Source organism: Vipera ursinii (genome assembly GCF_947247035.1).
Source record: "Vipera ursinii genome assembly, chromosome: 7".
NCBI lineage: Eukaryota > Metazoa > Chordata > Lepidosauria > Squamata > Viperidae > Vipera > Vipera ursinii.
Genome location: NC_139521.1, coordinates 55,641,515 through 55,661,825, shown reverse-complemented (window position 1 = coordinate 55,661,825; position 20,311 = coordinate 55,641,515). Strand labels below are relative to the sequence as shown.

The window sequence follows — 20,311 nt, the reverse complement described above, 5'->3', positions numbered from 1 at the left end:
TTAACTAGATCCCTTGAAGTCCTCTATTGGGCAGGACAGGTTTTTTTCCCCCCCCAAGCCTATAAACCTGAATGAAGGTGCTTATGGCTGAAATCTACACTTCTGAAAAATAGACACTGCGAATTCTTGTGGCAGTTCTCTTGACACAATCTATCGCTCCAAAGTTGATTATAAATATCATAAAGAACAGCAGGAGAACTTACATCCATATGACCTAGTGAAGGATATCCTATTGATACTTCTCCTACCAGAATCGATGACAATCCTGCTATGTTACAAAATCTGTTGGCTCAGAGTCAGAAGAACCATTCAAAGGCTAACAGGCCAAAGCGTGTTATATGTTTTCATCAGTCTTATTAAAAATATTGTGTATCGGGCATATGTGATTGAACATGAACGGAGAAAGAAGCTAAGCAAGTATGGGCCTAATCGCTATTTTTGTAACAGAATCCCCCCCCATCCCACCCCCAGAAAATAAGTAAACTATAGACCTTGAAAATATCATGGAAAAAAACAATGGCAACCCACTTCTGTACTGTTGCTATAAACAAACACAGTACAGTGGATGCGTTCATAACTTTCAAACTCAATTTGAAGCACATTTTCCCTTCTTCACTTGATAAAACAGGATTTTATCATATTTCCAAATACAGATGGAAGATATTTGTTAGTTCAACTTTCTAGGAAAGTGGAAGGGTTTCTTGATGAAAAAAGGAAGATGCATAGCATTGTTCTAATTTATGCCAATTTATTTGTAATTTGTATTACAAGTAAAAAATGCCCCAAAACACAAGATTTCTTCTAAGTTCTGTGAGCAAGACAGGAATAATGAAAAGTGGTCTTTTAGATATGTTCCTCACATTCTGAGCCAGAGCTGAATGAGAAATTTTCAATATACTTTTCCTCTCCCTTATTACCTGCCTGATACCTTAAATTATTTTTTCTAAGGCTGAAAAGCTTTTTTGTCCATCTGGCAAGTTAAGTAAGTAATACGTATTTTTTTAGCAATGTTCTGAATGCTCACAAAACCTGCTTGGGAACTTTCTGTACAAACTAAAGGCAGTGATGTTTTCTACCTTTGGATTTGAAAATTCAATAACCCACTTTATGAATAACCCCTCTATGTAAATACTCATTTCAAAGAAAAAAAGTGAAGATTTCTTCTAGGGAAGGGGAAAAAGAGCATGTCTACTGCAGAAATACCACATAAAGAAACACATATTCTTTGCTAAAAATTAGGAAATAAGCAATGAAAAGTATTAGTAGATTTAAACAATACAATCCTATAAATCTAAGTCAAAAGAATGGAAATAGCCATAGTATTTATTTATTTATTTGTTTGTTTTATTAGACATATTTGTTACCCATCTCACCTCTGGGTGGCTTACAAACAAAAAAAGTCAATGAAACAATAAAAAAGGAAATATCCATAACTATAGTCATAATTTCAATTAAAACAATGGGGAGGGAGGGAGCAAGATCCATGTAGGGGGAAGTGGGGTGCTATCTACTCCATTAGCTACCTCCAAAGTACCACGTCCCCTTTGGGGCTCCAGGCTAGTTGGCACAGCCATGTTTTCAAGGCCTCATGGAAGATCGGAAGGGTGAGAGCGAATCTCACCTGGGGGAAGGTGATGTTCCAAAGGGAAGGAGCCATGGCAGAAGAGCCAAGGCTCTTCTCCTGGACCCCACCTGCTGGAATTTGACTGATGGAGTCTGCAGCATGCCCATTCTGCTGGCACAGGTGGGGGCAGGCCAATCCCACTGGAGTGAGATCCAATCCCACTTATTAATCTGATACAAGAGAAATGTTGCAGGTAGGTTTAGCTAATTTAAATTTCTAAATGACTAAAATGACTAAAAATTTTCTAGTTGTGATTTTTTTTCTGTTGCATTTCATTGTGACTTAATAGGAATCAGTTCCATGACTGTAGGGCAAAACAAGACAGCAGCAAGATCTTTTCTGGGCAATTGTCAAAACGATGCACAAAATGAACACATTAGTATGGTTATAGATGGAACCCAATAGTAACTATATTTTTCATATGCATGAGTTTATTTATGACTAATTGATGCACTTGGTCATCTTTCTCTCACAACAGTTTTATGAGATAATCAAAACAAAGAGAGAAAGACTGGTCCAACCTCATTTGAATAAAGCATGTTAATCCTGTGTGCTACATTAACCAGCATAATGATTTATTGTGATGTGCATCAATTTTAGAATTTGCCTTGCCAATGTGCATCATTTTAATAGTAAGTCAAAATTTATGTTACACACACGTTAAGGTTGGATCATACTTAAATACATCTATAGAGTACTGGGCAATGTACATCTATGTAAAACAATGCAAATAATTTTTAGCTAAATGCAAATAATTTTTGATATTAAGCAATATCAAATTTTTGTTTTCATATCTACATCTTTTTCTGTACTAAAATATTTTAATCTACGTACTCTGAAACATATAGTAAACTGACATAAAGGCATCATTTCAATCATATCATAAATTTAGTAACCATTGTTCATTAGAGATCAATTTGTTAAATTTCATAGGAATGCTCAAGAATCTTGAAGAATACTGAGCTTTTTAATTTAATCTTCCAAGTGCAATTTCTGAGTATTCTAATCTACAGTGCATGTTAGCAAATATACATGGAGATGTTTAGAAATACAGAACCAAGCATTCCTGAGCTTTGTTCTGTTTTGGTTTACAGAATCTTATTTTGAAAGAACTACAGATTCCTCAAAAGGAAAATTCTAATGTGAGAATGCACAGCAGCAGCATACATAATGCACAATGGAAGTAAACTTATTTCCGCTTCATCTGGCATTACATCCTGCATAATAATATCACATATGTCATGAAACTGGCAGAAATTTAACTTTCCATCCTATCTGAAAGATTAAACAATTAAATAACAGCAAAGCAATGACTTAGAAAAGGAAAACTGCTACCAAACACAGAAGTCTAAGATTTGAAAAGAACACCTGTGGGAACACATTACTATTTTTTTTGTCAGTATAAGCTCTCCCTTAGTTTAATGTGCAAAAACATATAGCTTACTTGGCAAAAAAGACACAACACCCCGAAGCCAAACCAAAACAAAACCTAAAGGATTTTACCACTGATTGGTTCAAAATTGGGAAAGGAGTCCGGCAAGGCTGTATACTGTCGCCCTGCCTATTTAACTTATATGCAGAGCACATCATGAGAAAGGCAGGGCTAGATGAATCAAAAGTTGGAATTAAGATTGCCGGAAGAAATATCAACAACCTAAGATACGCAGATGATACCACTCTAATGGCAGAAAGTGAAGAAGAACTAAAGAGCCTCTTGTTGCGGGTGAAGAAGGAGAGTGCAAAACTTGGGTTGAAACTTAACATTAAGAAAACCAAGATCATGGCATCTGGCCCTCTCAATTCTTGGCAAATAGATGGGGAAGAAATGGAGGTAGTGACAGATTTTATTTTCCTGGGCTCCAAGATCACTGCAGATGGGGACTGTAGCCAAGAAATTAAAAGACGCTTGCTCCTGGGGAGGAAAGCCATGGCAAATCTAGACAGCACACTAAAAAGCAGAGACATCACCCTGTCAACAAAAGTACGTATAGTCAAGGCTATGGTCTTCCCAGTTGCAATGTATGGCAGTGAAAGTTGGACCATAAGAAAGGCTGAGCGCCAAAGAATTGAGGCCTTTGAACTATGGTGCTGGAGAAGACTCCTGCGAGTCCCTTGGACTGCAAGACGATCAAACCGGTCAGTCCTAGAGGAGATCAATCCTGACTGCTCTTTAGAAGGCCAGATCCTGAAGCTAAAACTCAAATACTTTGGCCACCTAATGAGAAGGAAGGACTCACTGGAGAAGAGCCTAATGCTGGGAAAGATCGAGGGCAATAGAAGAAGGGGACGACAGAGAATGAGGTGGCTGGATGGAGTCACTGAAGCAGTAGGTGTGAGCTTAAATGGACTCCAGAAGATGGTAGAAGACAGGAAGGCCTCGAGGAATGTTGTCCATAGGGTCGCGATGGGTCGGACACGACTTCGCAGCTAACAACAACAACAATGCATCCGAACATCTAATTAATTTTTAAACACAAACTTTTAAGAAAATTTGAGATTTGAGTTGAGAAAGTTTAAAGTTTCAAATTGTCCATAGCAATCCAGTTATTTATTTATTTATTTATATTTAAATTTATATACTGCCCTATTCCCGTAGGACTCAGGGCGGTTTACAGGGAAAATTAAAATATATCATATACAATTAAAAATGATTAAAACTAAGATTAAATTAATCCCTGAATTTAACTAAAACCCCATTAATTAAAAATTAAAACCCCTCAGTCTGGGCCAGACAACTCAAAAAACCAAGTTTTCAAGTCCCTACGAAATGAGCGAAGGTCAGGGGCAGTCCTAAGCTCTGTGGGAAGCTGGTTCCAAAGGGCCGGCGTGCCCACAGAGAACGCCCTTCCCCTGGGGATAACCCGCCGGCATTCCTTAACCGGCGGTACCCTAAGAAGGCCCTCCCTGTGGGAGTGCACAGGACGATGGGAAGTTGATGCCGGCAGCAGGTGTTCCCTTAGATAATCTGGACCCAAGCCATTTAGAGCTTTATAGGTCATTACCAGCACCTTGAATCTCACCCGGAGGGTAACCGGAAGCCAATGCAGCTCACGGAGAAGAGGTGTTACATGGGAGTATCGGGAAACTCCCATAACAACCCGCGCAGCTGCATTCTGCACCAGCTGAAGCCTCCGAGTGGCCCTCAAGGGCAGCCCCATGTAGAGAGCGTTGCAGTAGTCTAGCCAGGAGGTCACAAGCGCATGTGTGTAGCGCATCTTGGTCCAGATAGGGCCGCAACTGGCGTACCAGACGAAGCTGGGCAAAAGCCCCCCCCCTGGTCACGGCTCCTATATGATCTTCAAAATTGAGCCATGAATCTAAGAGGACACCCAAGTTGCGAGCCCTATCGACGGGGGGGTAACACCTCACCCCCCATAGGTCACAGAAAGCAGAATTAACACTGAAAAATGTTCATAGGAGGAAACAACTAATTGAGTCATTGGTGCTCTCTGTACCTGGTTGTTTGCTTGCAGCCATTTCATTACCCAACTAGAGAACACTCAACAGTGCTGATGAGTGTGGGGTTTGCTATACAGTAGTAAACAGTAGCTCATCATGCCAATGTTGGTTGGGGTGTGGTTTTCTTCTTGTTAGTTCCTTGATTGGAGTATTATTTTCTGTTTGATTGTTTGTCTGGTGTTAATCCCTTCTTATGGTGGTGTTGGCTGCTGGAGGGGATGTATTATGGTCTTTGTTTCCTTCTTAGTTTTTTGTTGTCTCTTTTGAATGGTTTGTAAATATGGTTTAGTTCTAGGTATCTCTATCTGTTGATGGCTGTTTTGTCTGAATACCAAGATTCCAGAAATTCCCTAGCATTTTTGGATTGGCTTTCCCTAACATTTTTTTGATTTGGAGTTGGCCAGTTGAAAGCGTGGCTGAGTCTGTTCAGACCAGAATGCATCCCCTCCAGTAGCCACTGCCCCGAATAAGCAAAGAAAATAACAGATTCTTTATCTGTAGGCATTCATTAAGGAAGACAGGCATCATGACATCGTGTTACAATATTGCAAAGCAAGTATGCAAAATAGCACAAATGATGGCATCATAATGCACATTTCATTATTTTGGCATCATCAAGCTTAACAACAATTGAATAAATTCTCATTTCTAAAACACACCACTTGGGCAAAATGTCCAACACCAGAACAAAGCTATCTGCAGAAACACCCATGGTTAATTTATTATACTGTAAGCATATAAGTGAAAAGTCTTTGGATGAAAAGAATAAGTGAAAGAAACAAAGTTCAGGCTATTTCATGTATTTCAATGTAAACTGATGAATATTTAAAAAAGAAGTAGTATCTATGAAGACAACAGTTTGTACATTCATTATAGAAATTCTACTGTGCCAAATGTTTTTATTCATGCTAAGTTAATCTTCAATAATACAGTTTTATGAGGCCCATGATTTAAAAATCACTCTATCCAAGATGCAAGTTATTAAAATACCAATCTGATCAGCCAAGAATGACACACCAGTTGCTATAAATTCTAATACACATTTTAAGGGATTTAACTATTGTTGTTGGGGATAGATTGTCCTTGTGGATGTTGCAATAACTTAATTTTATTATGGAAATTTAAAGAAACAAAATTACTGGAAATACTGGAGGGACTTTTTTTCTAGTTATATAAAATGTTGGGTTGAAATATTTATCTTAGTTTAGTTTAAGATTTAATGCAGATTACCAGTCAAAAGAGCTGTGAAACAACAAAGAAAAATTTAATGTGAACTGCCACATTAAAAAATTCTCACTAAGCCTATATCACTTATTTTTTCGATAAAAGAGAATTACCAAGAACCAAAGACCCCTCACTTATTTTCTCATGGAGCTATATTTTAACTGATCTCTAGTTTTGCTTTCTGTCAAATGCATTGATTTCTGTTCTCCCCTCATTGCCATCCCCACAGGAGGGATTTAATGTTCTTCATCTTTCTTACTTTGCTCTCTAACCTCCCAGTCATCAATAAAAGTTTAAACCACCGAGCAACACTGTATTTTCTAAGCTCCATTAATTTTATTTATGTTTATATACATGGAACATTATATTGGAATTGCAGTCATTCTAGTTGGACATTGTTTATTGTCCCTTGTGCCACTATGGACCTACTTTTTGCTTTTATGTTAGACAAAATGTCTTAAATTTCATGGATTTGCAAAAATAATATTGTAAAATAGCAATCATATCCTGGGAGTAAGAGCCATTGAATTCAGTTAGAGTATAAACAGGTTAGGATTGCATCTGAAAACAATAGTAATTTACCTGTTGTCCATCTGTTCCTGGGATACCAGGTGCACCAAATGAGCCCTGAAGAGAATTATATATCTGAATTTAGCAAAATTATCAAACAGATCATGCAATATTCACTATAGATGTTTATCTTTTGTAAATTATGAGACTTGATTTATACATTCAGCTTTCAATAGCGTTATTCTTTAAATTAAATACAAAGAATTATCCTTTTTACATTATTGTTGTGTATTCTGTTTCAGAAGTATGAACCAAAGTTTGTGTGCTAAAACTGAATTCAATATTTAAAAGTTTCTCATAGTTTTATTCCATATTTTATTTTTACAGAATTACTTAAATACCCCTAATTTTGAATATAGTTATCATCTACATGTTATCAATATGCTCCTTGCTTTTTTATAAAAAAAATACTGAACTCAAACACACAGGCCCATTTTAAACCATACTATGAAAGAGAATAAATCAAGTTTATTTGATCCATCCAATGTGCTGCTACTTGTTGAAAGGTTTTGAGGTCTAATCTTAAACAAAAAAATCACTTATAAATGAAAATCACCCATGAAAATTGTTCTCTTAATTAACACAGAATTTACTTAATGACAACAGAGTTCACTTAATGATCACTGGAAAAAATATTGAAAAATTGGATGAAATCACATGATGCCTCAACTTACAATCACAATGATTTATGACCATAATTCCAGGCTTAATTATAATCTGTTGAACAGCTATAGAGCCTGCATGCCAAAAGTGGTCACATTACAGAATAATTTTTATTAAGAATTTTTACTATAATTTTATATAATTATAATAAATATATTAAAATTATATATTTTAATATAAGTAGAATCTAATATAAACTAAGCTTAAAGAAAAGAGAATAGAAACAAACAAACCACACTGATTGCATTATGCTATTATGATAATATCTTATAATTTTATTTTGTATTTTTTTAAAAAGAAGGTACTGCTTTCCAGTTATAATCAGAGGTTTTGCCTATTTTACAAGTAACAAATATTCCAGTTTCCTTTAATTCCTTCTTGAACCCCTACAGTTTATGAAGTGTCAATTATAACATTTTATTTTAAAGAAACAGTGCTCAAAACAATTTAGTTAGTGAAGGATGAAGAGAGAGGGGGATAAGTTGTCAGGCAGCTGCTTCAGAAAATTCGTTTGAAATGTTTTTTTATTCCTGCCATATTTGGTACTGGTGCAATGCTGCAGTCCATAAATTGTGAATTCACTCTTTCATTGTCAGTCCTAATGAATGTAAATAATATTGAAAACATTCACAGGAAGTCAGTTCTCTGGTTACTATAGAAATCAAATTATACTGGCCAGCAATCAAAAATCCATATTTCAACAACACCTAGAATTTTTTTTGTTCTCTTTATTTTTTACATCATATGGCAGCAATCTATTCAAAGGCTGAACAAAATTTAAGCTGCATTTCCCACTATGTTTTAAGAGTTTGGTTTCGTTATTTTACCAGTTTTCAAGTCAGAACCTTATAGCAGCCTCTTTAACTGGTAAATTTAGCTAACAGAGTAAAAGGAAACACTGCCTCATCTCTATAACTAAGCTGTGTTGATGAGGAGTTGAGATTTTTCTTCTTCCTTTATAAAATAATGCTCACGGAGTAAACAGCTGCTATAGTATGTGGGATACAGTAGTGAAAGCCTTTTATGCCAGCAGATTGTATCTTGGTACTAGGCAGCAAAAATCTTTCTTATCACTGTGTATACTATACCTTTTGTCCTGGAGGTCCCTGAGGTCCCTAAAAAGGAGAAAAATGGAATTAACATAATAATGTAGACAATTTAACTAATTTAATAACTAATTAAAATAAAATTAATTAATTAATAATTTAATTTAAAAACTAATTAAAAACATGCCCTATTCTGCAACTGTCTATCTTGGGTCAAAGTCAGTTAACGCTTTGTACATTAGGGAAAACATAAGTGTTCTGCAAAAATACAATAGATATTTTTCTCTTCCTGAATATTAGTTATGGCCTGCTAGACCCCTTTCTTTTTCTTTGGTTATCTTCTATATTATACCTATTCTTTGTGTTACTGTATAGGGAATCACTTTTCAAACAAAATTGTTAGAAAAACAATTTATGAACTTCCACATTATAAACTCGATTGGTCAAGTATTTCAACCATAAATGTGAGCAATTAAAGTGAGGAAAACTTTACCTTTTGTTAATTAAATGATAATGGAGGTTGCAGAGGTAATGTGAAGGCAGTGAAGAAAACAGAACTTTTATGAATTAAATACAGAATTAGGGCACGTTTACCTTAGTATTGTGTGTAGGACTGAAGGCTTATAGCGGGAAACAATGTTAAGCATTGCTATCAACTATTCCCATCCTCTAGCTGTGAAAAACTGCAATCCAGGATTGTCTCTTAAAATGGGATTTAATTAGGCTGTTATGATTGCTCTTTTAGCTAAGGAGCCAGATAAAACTTGTTAATTAAACATATAAATAAACAATGCATTGTTGTGCATGAGTTTGGAATACAGTAGGTTCTCTAAAAATAACCTTTTCACTTATTACAATATTATAACATAATATTGACATATTTTTCTTTCTGTTCCCAGAGGGAAATGAATCATATACACTAAAAAAAGGTCTTTCTTCAGCAAAAAGGCTGCCTGCAGCAGTTGTGGCTGAATATGCCAACTGTAATTAAAACCACCCTCAGAATGCATTTCACCATTTATTCATACTGACATGTGTTCCTTGCCCTGTGAACTTGAAGCTCAGTGAGTTGAGTCAAACGCTAGCTATATTCTGGAAACTCTCTAGATGGCCATAGAAGAGGTTTAGTACTTCAAATCAAGAAGACTTTGCATTTTATTTATTTATAATGTATTTATAACTTTCTTTCCTGCCTATTTTTCTTCAGACTTAGAACAAAGGAATACAATCTATTAATACATATACAAACTGACTTAACATGCTAGCTGAACAGCAGAGGATACAATGCTAGTTTTAGCAAGTATGCTGCATGGATATCTTGCAGTTTTTGTGGAAGAAACTTTTTAAAATAATGTATCTTAGCATTTTACATTTTTTGTTCTTGCATTTTTGTTTTGTTATTGGTTTATTTGGTTTTCTTGCAATATTTTATAATAGTTCTAACAATTTAACATGCTGTTAAGAAATGGTACCCAATGTTACACAAACAGGGACAGTTGTTCTGTGTTTTATAAGTAAGTGCTCTGGACCTCCTGAAGGTATCAAATTCAGCACTGTGAGAGGTGAGATCTTAAACTTGTCGTATGACACAAACAAAACTTTTTGTTATCAAATTTCAATATCCATTAATAAACATATGACTGAAAATTCTGTTTTTATGTTGGGAATCAGCAGTTTTTCTCCAATTTCATCAAGTAGCAGAAGAGATACTTCTTCTATAAAAAGAAGTTTAAAAACAATAAAACAGAAGCAGTTCTTTTATGCCTTCTGCAATTTAACATCCTCTTGATATGTGTAGGAGATCAGTAGAGTGAGCCCAAGGCAGGATCAAATGTGTTATCAGTTTGGAATCGCTACACTCCCACAAGAAATCCAAGCCCAGTCCCCCATGAATTCTGTTGCCAATTTTGCTTGATCGTTCATAGATCAGATTCTTGTGTATAAGTTCCATGTCATAAACAGCCATTTGGACCACCATTTGTCTGAAATGGTATAGGGTTTCCTGCCTGAGCTGGAGGTTGGACTAGATGACCTCCAAGGTCCTTTCCATCATCATCATCATCATCATCATCATCATCATCATCATCATCATCATCATCATTAGCCTTGAACTCAACTCCTGTGCCTGGTTCTTGCACCTAACAATAGGTTAGGCAACAACTCCAGGATTCTAGGCAGCATATGAATTCTGGGAATTGTATTCTAAAGATTTCTGGAGGACCCTGGTTGTAAATGTTTTTAGCCACAAGTAAAAATCTGATAATATATGTAGTTTGTAAAGGATTCAAAACTATAAATCTGATATATTTAATAAATTTGGATTCAAAGAGTTAAAAAATGATTTGTTCTGCTAAATAAAAGTAATATTTTTTTCAAAAGTGAGGAAGTATCTGTAACATTATCATTCTTCACTACATAGTCTCACATCTCATGTATAAATGTTATACCTGAGACACTTTGAGTGTGAGATGGATGGTACCTAAATTAGATAGATAGATGGATAGATAGATAGATAGATAGATAGATAGATAGATAGATATAGATGGATGGATGGATGGATGGATGGATGGATGTTTTAACCTTTTCCAATGAGCAGAAACAAAAAGTTATATCACTTCTTTAATTAATTTGCCAAACATAACTACTGAGCATTTTACATTTTCCTTTGAGGAAAGAAATTGCTGGTTTCAGTTATGGCACCTTTGCTCTAGAACAGGGCTTTTCAACCAGTAGTACATTGGCACCTGGCAGATGGTATGTGACCATCCTAGAAAAGTGGTAGCGGGGGAGGGGAATGAGCTGAACCGGTGGCAGCACCACACAAGTCTGAGCGAGAGACAGCTGGAGCTGCAGGGTTGTGAGGAGTCAGTGGAAGTGCCAGGATCAGTGCCAGGCTCCAGCTGGAGCTTGGTGCTGATCCTGGCACTTCTGAGCCCGGAAGAAGCACCGATCAGCTGGAATGTTGCAGCATCTCCAGGCTCTTGTGTTTTACATTCAGATGCTTGGCAACTGATTCATATTTATGACGTTTACAGTGTCCCAGGGTCATGTGAAGTGACCAAAACCTGCTGCAACCACCCAGCAGAGGTGGGGGAAACCAAACGCCCCTCCACCCCCACCCCCCGCTGCCAATCCTCATCAGAAATGCTCACAAGAATGAAAACCTCGGACAGGAGAAAGAGCACTGCCAGGCAGGCAGGCAGGTGTCTTGCTGGGCTGTGGCTTGGGCGGCACTTTTTTCAGTGCCATTGTAACTTTGAACAGTCACTAAGCAAACTGTTGTAAGTTGAGGACTACCTGTACCATACTTCATCACTTGTTTCCTTTTTTTTGTTATCAAGTTTTTGACACCTTGCTTGGTGACTGGTGATATCGGATGTTGCCATATCAGGACCGGACATAACAGAAGAAATTGAACAACCAAATACATTGACAGAAGTTTAAATTACTCAACAAACAGACATTTGAAGATCAAAATGAGGAAACAGATGGAAGGAAAAATACACAGTCCAGGACAATTATATCAAGAGGAGAAAATAATGAGAAGATTTGGTGCTTTTATTAGACCCCCCCCCAACCCTTCAAAAATGGAGATTGGAGGGTCATTTCAATACGATACAATAACACAAGAATTTTTTGATGACCCTGAAGCAAGGAAATGAAAAATGACATGGCAAAGGAAAAAAAGCAAGAATACGATTGAAGAAGAATGGACATATTTAAGAGGCCTGAAACAGAAAACACTAAAATAGACAGGATTGTACTTAGATTACGAGAGATTGTTTTGATGAGTAGATAAAAATATTGGCTAATTTAAAAAAAAGTACTCAGATGTATAAATATTAACAGTTAAATTGAAATATTGAGATGTTCAAATGAAATTGATTAAGATTTATATATCTTAAGAATGATATAATGTAATTAATATACTTGGATGTAGTGATATGAAAGGATGTATTAAATGTTGAAAAGGTAGAAACTTTAATAATAATAATAATAATAATAATAATAATAATAATAATAATAATATAATATAATAATAATAATAATAATAATAATAATAATAATAATAATAATAATAATAATAATAAAAGAAAAGTTGAAAAGTCCTGCTCTAGAGCAGGGTCCCTCTAGAAAGTATCCTGAATTCAGATGGCCTTCTGAAATGTAGTGAAGCCTGAATGTTTTTAAAGATTTCTGGCCTATCATTATTCAGCCCCAGTATTTTAAATTATACTCTCTAGTACTATTACTTTTATTTTGATTTGTTATGAATTTGTATTATGAGATTAGATTAATGAGGCTGGATTTTTTTATTATTATTATTACTACTGTTATTAATGGACGTTTTTCACATTTATGTCATTTCATGTTGTTGTATGCCATTGTGAAGCTACACGATTTGGAAGCAAATATATTTAATGAACAATTATCCTGGTAAGAAGAATATATCTTCTACCAAACAGAAAATGAAAATATAAACATACTTACCGCCAAACCTTGTTCACCTGGTTTTCCAGGTTCTCCCTTAAAATGCAAAATAGTGATAGAATTAAAAAGGAGATGAATAGACAAAAATGATACCAAGCATAGATCCACTAATAGCTATTTACTGTAAAGGTTATATGATGCTTTCATGGATCGTACATTGCAGAAGGAAAAGTTACTGCACTCATGCTTTCTTTGTACGTGTCGTAAACACTGCACAACTCAAAATACACCAACTAAGATAAAACAAGATAACAGAAAAAAAACAGACAAGAAACCTGATGGAGAAGGAGGAGGAGGAGGAGGAGGGAATCAAAATCCCACCCCCTAGAATTTCCACCAGTCTAATATCCAGTGAAAAGGGTACCAACCACCCTCGTCCTAGGCCCGGGAGAACAATCAGGTATTTATGGCTTTTTAGAATAGCACACTTCCAGGGTTCTGATAGATTAGATTGTTTAATTAATTTTTTATACTGTTTAATTGAATTTTGCTGTGTTCTACCGGTAATTGTATCCACATTTTTAATGAGGTGTTAAATAATAAAGTAAAGTCATCTAGATTGTCTGGCTTCTATTTTTATAAACAGCCAGTTTTTCACTCAAACACAAAATGCTAGGGCACATCCTCTAGCTCACTTTATTTTTATCTCAGTTTATTTTATCTTGTCATACTCTATTTTTTCTTATTTTATTTCATTTTTGTCTTATCAAATTCTATCTTATTTTACTGTGGCTGTCATCCATTATTTCTTGATGTGGTCAACTGACTAATCATAAAATTACTTATACTATAAATTATAATAATAAAAGATGTAGGAAGAGTTTCCTAGATGTTCTGTCTCCTCACCTAGTTTTAGTTAAGTTCATGTATTTCCTTAAATGTTATTCTTACAAAATAGGAGAACACAGTAGTATTTCCTTTAACGCTAATTTCCTGGACTGGTAACTGATAAAAGATTAAAATTCTTAATGTAATTTTTCACAGGAAAACTTTTCTAGATAGATCTTAAATATACGAATTTAAATATACCAATTTAATATAGAAATTAATTATATCAATTTATGAATTTATTTATTTATTTATATTTAAATTTATATACCGCCCTATTCCCGTAGGACTCAGGGCGGTTTACAGGGAAAATTAAAAGTTAAAATACATCATATACAATTAAAAACGATTAAAACTAAGATTAAATTAATCCCTGAACCCCATTAATTAAAAATTAAAACCCCTCAGTCTGGGCCAGACAATTCAAAAAAACAAGTTTTCAAGTCCCTACGAAATGAGCGAAGGTCGGGGGCGGTCCTAAGCTCCGTGGGGTTGCTTCTGGCATACAAGGCTCTGAAAATTTTAATTAACTATTACAATCTGTAGAAAACATAACCCAAATAGTTTTTTTAAAAATTGTTATCCTAAGATGCATGCATTCATAGAGCTACTTATTCATTAACAAAAAAACCATTAACTTTGATTAAAAATTAGGAAAAAAATAAAAAATAAAGAAGTTAACATAATAACTTGCCATTATTTAATATACTATTTTATTATTGTATCGTTGTGCTATAATAATTTTTATTGGAGAAATAAAAATAATATCAAAGTACCATTTCAGCAAAAGGTTATTAACCCTAAAGGGTTTGTTAAAAAAAAGTTTTCACCAGCTCTGCTAAGTCCAGCACTTGCTTTTCAGATAGATATTTTGAAATGAAACAAGTTAGTTAATTCACTGTCTATCTACACCAGTGATGTTAACGTATGATGCATATGATGTGTAATATCTATGATGACTGACTCACCGGCACCCCAGGCATTCCTCGTGGCCCATCTTTGCCAGTATCTCCAGGAGGCCCTCTTGGTCCAGGGGGTCCAGGAGGTCCAGGAGGTCCAACTTGCCCTTGATCACCCTGAACACCCATCAATAAGACCAATGTTAATACGTTCAAACAATCCACTATAATAAAGAATGTTCAAGAAATCGTGCATACAAAAAAGGTCAAAATAATTGATTGACAAGGATTTTAGTCAGTATGTGTATAACTAAGTACTCATATTTATCATATACTAGGCAATCTGTGACATGCTGGGTCACCATTTCAAAGATGTTACCTTACCTAAACAGAGAAACAGAGGAATCATCAGTTGATGCAGAAGCAGGAATAACTTTTGATTTGCCTTTTTCCATTGACTTTCCTTGTGGGAAGCTGACAGGGAACACTGAACCCTTCCTTCCTTCCTTCCTTCCTTCCTTCCTTCCTTCCTTCCTTCCTTCCTTCCTTCCTTCCTTCCTTCTCTCCCTCCCTCCCTCCCTCCCAATTTTTTTTTTGATAACAAAGAACTGGTTACATCTAAGAAAAGAGAAGGAATTGGATTTAGGCCTGCAATTCCTAAACAATTTATTGGCATTAATTATGCACGATCACTTGATGGTCATAACTACTTCTTTTAGGCAAGAACATGGCCTCAGTTTATCCTTTTTAAAAGTTCTGTTGGATTATGACTTCCTGTTCTTTGTGGCCTCTGAAGCTATTTTAAAAACAGCATCAGTCATCTTGACTGGAAAGTGACAAAATTCACAAGCATAATAAAGCAATGCATTCTTAAACCATAAGTAAGCACACATTTAACATGCAAGTAATAGAGAATGTGCAGGAAAATTATTCTCCATTTGTACATGACACAAACTACAATGATCTTGTGAAAGTTCTACATTTGAAGAATACCCAGAAAAGATTATCTCTGATTTATTTCAAATTATCTCAAATATTTCACAGATATTTGTCCGCAGGGAGAAAACCATTTCTTTGGATGCTGTATTAAAGGTTGAGCAATTAGAGTTAAATGGAGGCTATAAAACTTTTATGATAGGTTACAAAATTAGTTCATGAGTTTCAGCAAGTGAGCACCGATTGACATCTAAGGGGGCAGTGAAATATGACTTCTTGCTGAAATCTGTACAACATTTTTAAGCTTTATGTCAGATAGGTTTATATTTATTTTCTTTTTTTTAAGCAATCTTTTTATAAGTACAATTAAGAATATCAACTTGATGGACGTCAGTCTATCCACTTCACAATGCATCATGCTGAGTAATTAACTATTAAATTAAAAATCACTCTTCCTTCAAAAATACTGTTTTATCCAATTTCCAATAAAATTAAAAAGCCCAAACAGGTCACTTGATAAAATTAATTACCACTATAAAATGAAACCCCATGAATTTTATGTGGCTGTTTAAAAAGAAAAAGTAAACATCCATTTCATTAATAGTAATATAGTTCAAACAAAGCTTCATCAATATTTATAATTTAGCAATCAGCTGCAAGCAAGAGAATGGGAAAAGTTCAGAGAGAGATGAAGCACTACCTTAATGAGGCGGCGTTTAATGAGCTGCTGATCAGCAGAGAGAAACCCATGATTGATTTTAGGAAACACCATCTGATCAGGCAGGTGAGGTCAAAGGTTGAAGTGCAGAGGTGAAAGAATTGAAGAACAGACATCAGAAGGCACCAAAGAAGAAATAGAAAGATATACATTAGACTTGTAATAGCAAATATAACTTCCAACTGGTGCTTCTGTCTATCAAAAGAATCTATGCTTTGTTTTAGAATTATTGCCCAGATGCACAAGGTGGGAGGTAGAGCCTCCATGATGCTGTCCTTTTATGAAATAAGTGGTAGCATGAAATTGCTCTCAAAACTTCTAATTGGACTTCAAATTTTAAAATATGGAAGATCAAATTGAAATGTTTTTATTTCACATCACCAGCAAAGATTCCAAGACACAAAGCACCAGTTCAGCTTTAGTCAGACTTTCCAAATAGCATATGATGCCAGGTGCAATAGGACCTTTAAATAGGCATAATGGCCTGCTGGTCCCTAGGTGGGTAAAATCATGATTAATTAATTATTAAAGAATGCAAGGGTATGTGACTATATCACCATCGATAAAATAAATGGTGAATATTATTAGTAAGATTTATACACTCTTTTAATCTTTGTTTTATTGTTTTATAAGTAGAGTGTTTTGGCCATTAAAAGTATTTACAGAAATACCATAAGTTTGGGTTTATCTAATGCAGTTCTGACTGATCCCTCTACAATGCAACATCATTGAAGAAATAAGGATCATATAAGGGATGATCAGGTGAATTGACCAGCTTCTGAAAGCAAATTCATTAGCCGTGACATCTGTATGCTGATATAGAAAGACTGCCTAGCTGATGCAAATTGGCCACAAACCTTGACGCTGAGGATCTGATTACTGTGAAGGGCGGCAACTGTGGGGAAGCCTGGCAGACCCTAGGGACATACACACACACAAAATACCAAAATAACACGACACAAAACGTCACACAGAATGGCAACGTAACAACAGACACAACATTAGGTTTATAACTCAATCTTCAGATTTGTTATAGATGGTGGCATCTTATATATTTCATTTTCTTTTGAACAAATATGGAAGGGTCTCCAGGATTAAAGATGTCACCTAGAAATATAAAATATTGCAAATAACTATTTGAATATTAGTGTCTTATTTATTAGCCACAATGGAAATAGGCCACCTTCTTCAGAATAATGTTATATTGTGGATTTAGGAATGTTAAATTAAATCTATAAGTGAACAAAAACTCTGAAATGATATATCTTTTAAAGTTTAATAGGGTTTTTTTTTGTTACCATGCAACGTAAAGAACATAAAGTATCAGTGACACACAAACATACAGGTACATTAAATTGAACATTTTACTATGTTGGAACTAAAGAGTTAAAGATGTATCTTTCACATTAATCAGAATTAAATTTTTTAATATCCTTACAAACTAAGAAAAGATTTATCAGATGCAAGAGAAGATATGTACATCTGATTTCTTCCAACTTTCCAGTACTGTTTTGGGAGATAGTGGGGAAGGGTAAATAGATTATAAAAAAGGATAAATTTCACACTTACTGGAACAGATTTGTTGAGTATACTTTTTAAAAACAACTAAACTTCCAATCATTCAGGAGAAAAACAAACAAATAAATGTACATACAGTACATTTATGCACAAATCCCATGCATATCTGTGTGGAAATAATTCTTATGAAATGTAACGAACTTAAAACCCAGGTAAATAGTTATAGGAGTTTTAAAAATTATTAGTCCTGTGGTAGTTTCAAATGATTCGGAATTTGTTTTCAGTTTGGGTGGCTCCTTCTACTGGCATGCCTTCTATCTATCCTTACATTAGGGAATGGAATTTTAAGCAGAGACTTGCAGAATCATAGAACACAATAAATCTTGTAGAACTACTCCAAATGTCTGCCAAATGCAGGACTCCACTATTATAGAATCTCTGACAGATGGCAATCCTGCATCTGTTGAAATACAGCTAGCAAAGGAAAATCCACCACTTTCTGAAGCAGACTATAGCAACATTGAACAGTTTTTAGCATTAGGATTTTTACTTTTATGTCCAAATAAAATGTACTTCCTTAAAAAATAAACCATTTATTTTCCTGTGTTCTAGAACAATTATGAACAGTTCTGCATAATAATAATAATAATAATAATAATAATAATAATAATAATAATAATAATAATAATAATAATAATAATAATAAAAGTTGGAAGGGACCTTGGAGGTCATCTAGTCCAACCCCATGCTCAGGCAGGAAACCCTATACCATTTCAGACAAATGGCTGTCCAGTCTCTTCTTAAAAACTTCCAGTGTTGGAGCATTCACAGCTTCTGGATGCAGGTTGTTCCACTGGTTAATTGTTCTGTCAGGAAGTTTCTCCTTAGCCTTAGGTTGCCTCTCTCTTTGATTAGTTTCCATCCATTGCTTCTTGTCCTGCCTTCGGGCGCTTTGAAGAATAGCTTGAGTCCCTCTTCTTTGTGGCAGCCCCTGAGATATTGGAACACTGCTGTCATGTCCCCCCTCGTCCTTCTCTTCATTAAACTAGACATACCCAATTCCAGAAGCCGTTCCTTATATGTTTTAGTCTCCAGTCCCCTAATAATCTTTGTTGCTCTTCTCTATACTCTTTCTAGAGTCTCAACATCTTTTTTACATTGTGGTGACCAAACCTGGATGCAGTATTTCAAGTGTGGCCTTACCAAGGCATTGTAAAGTGGTATTAGTACTTCACGTGGTCTTGATTCTATCCCTCTGTTAATGCAGCCTAGCACTGTGTTGGCTTTTTTGGCAGCTGCAGCACACTGCTGGCTCATATTTAAGTGATTGTCCACTAGGACTCCGAGATCCCTCTCACAGTTACTACTATTGAGCAAGGTACCACCTATACTATACCTGTGCATTTGATTTTTCCTGCCTAAATGTAGAACCTTGCGTTTTTCACCAATGAATTTCATTTTGTTAGATAGCACCCAGTGTTCAAGTCTGTCCAGATCCTCCTGTATCTTAAGCCTGTCTTCTGGAGTGTTGGCTATTCCTGCCAGCTTGGTGTCGTCTGCAAATTTGATGAGTTCCCCATTTATCCCTTCGTCCAAATCGTTGATGAACATGTTGAAGAGCACTGGGCCCAGAACAGAGCCCTGGGGCACCCCACTACATACTTCCCTCCATGTAGATGCGGTTCCATTGACGTCCACATGCTGAGTACAGCCGGTCAGTCAGCTACGAATCCATCTGGTGGTGATTCTGTCTAACCCACATTTTTCTATCTTATCAAGCAGAAGGTTGTGATCTACTTTATCAAATGCCTTACTGAAATCCAAGTAAATTATATCCACAGCATTCCTCTGATCCTCTAATTTTGTCACTTGGTCAAAGAATGCAATAAGATTTGTCTAGCATGATCTGTTTTTGACAAACCCATGTTGGCTTTTAGTAATGACTTTGTTTGCCTCTAGGTGCTCGCTGATTCGTTGTTTGATTACCTTTTCCAGAATCTTCCCAGGTATTGAAGTCAGGCTGATAGGTCTGTAATTTCCTGGATCCAATTTTTCCCTTTTTTGAAGATGAGAACTATATCAGCTCTTTATGTTCTACATAAAGTCCTTCAAATACTTGAAAACAACAGTCAAGTCTTCCTACAACCTTCTCTTTTCCAGACTAAAAATACCAAATATGTCTGAATATTTTTTTCTTCCAAGTCTTTTTATCATCTTCATTGGTCTCTGCTGAACATATTCCAGTTTCTTAGTGTTTGTCCTAAAAAGCAGTATCCAGATGTGGATTCGGTATTTAACTACAATCTGATTAATGTAAAATAGAAAGGAACAATTA

The 20,311-nt window shown here is 35.4% G+C and overlaps 1 protein-coding gene across 1 annotated transcript in view; it reads right to left on the bottom strand.

Moving 5' to 3' along the window:
* Positions 1 to 20,311, bottom strand: part of COL25A1 (collagen type XXV alpha 1 chain) — a gene marked incomplete at its 3' end in the record, with an annotated part of 303,353 nt that overhangs the window by 63,600 nt on the left and 219,442 nt on the right. The window contains exons 7-11 of the mRNA XM_083367097.1: positions 16,441 to 16,512; positions 14,874 to 14,981; positions 13,078 to 13,113; positions 8,629 to 8,655; positions 6,890 to 6,934 (exon numbers count right to left, since the gene is read on the bottom strand). Coding sequence (XP_083223223.1) covers positions 6,890 to 6,934; positions 8,629 to 8,655; positions 13,078 to 13,113; positions 14,874 to 14,981; positions 16,441 to 16,512 — 288 coding nt within the window. The remainder of the gene's footprint in view (positions 1 to 6,889; positions 6,935 to 8,628; positions 8,656 to 13,077; positions 13,114 to 14,873; positions 14,982 to 16,440; positions 16,513 to 20,311) is intronic.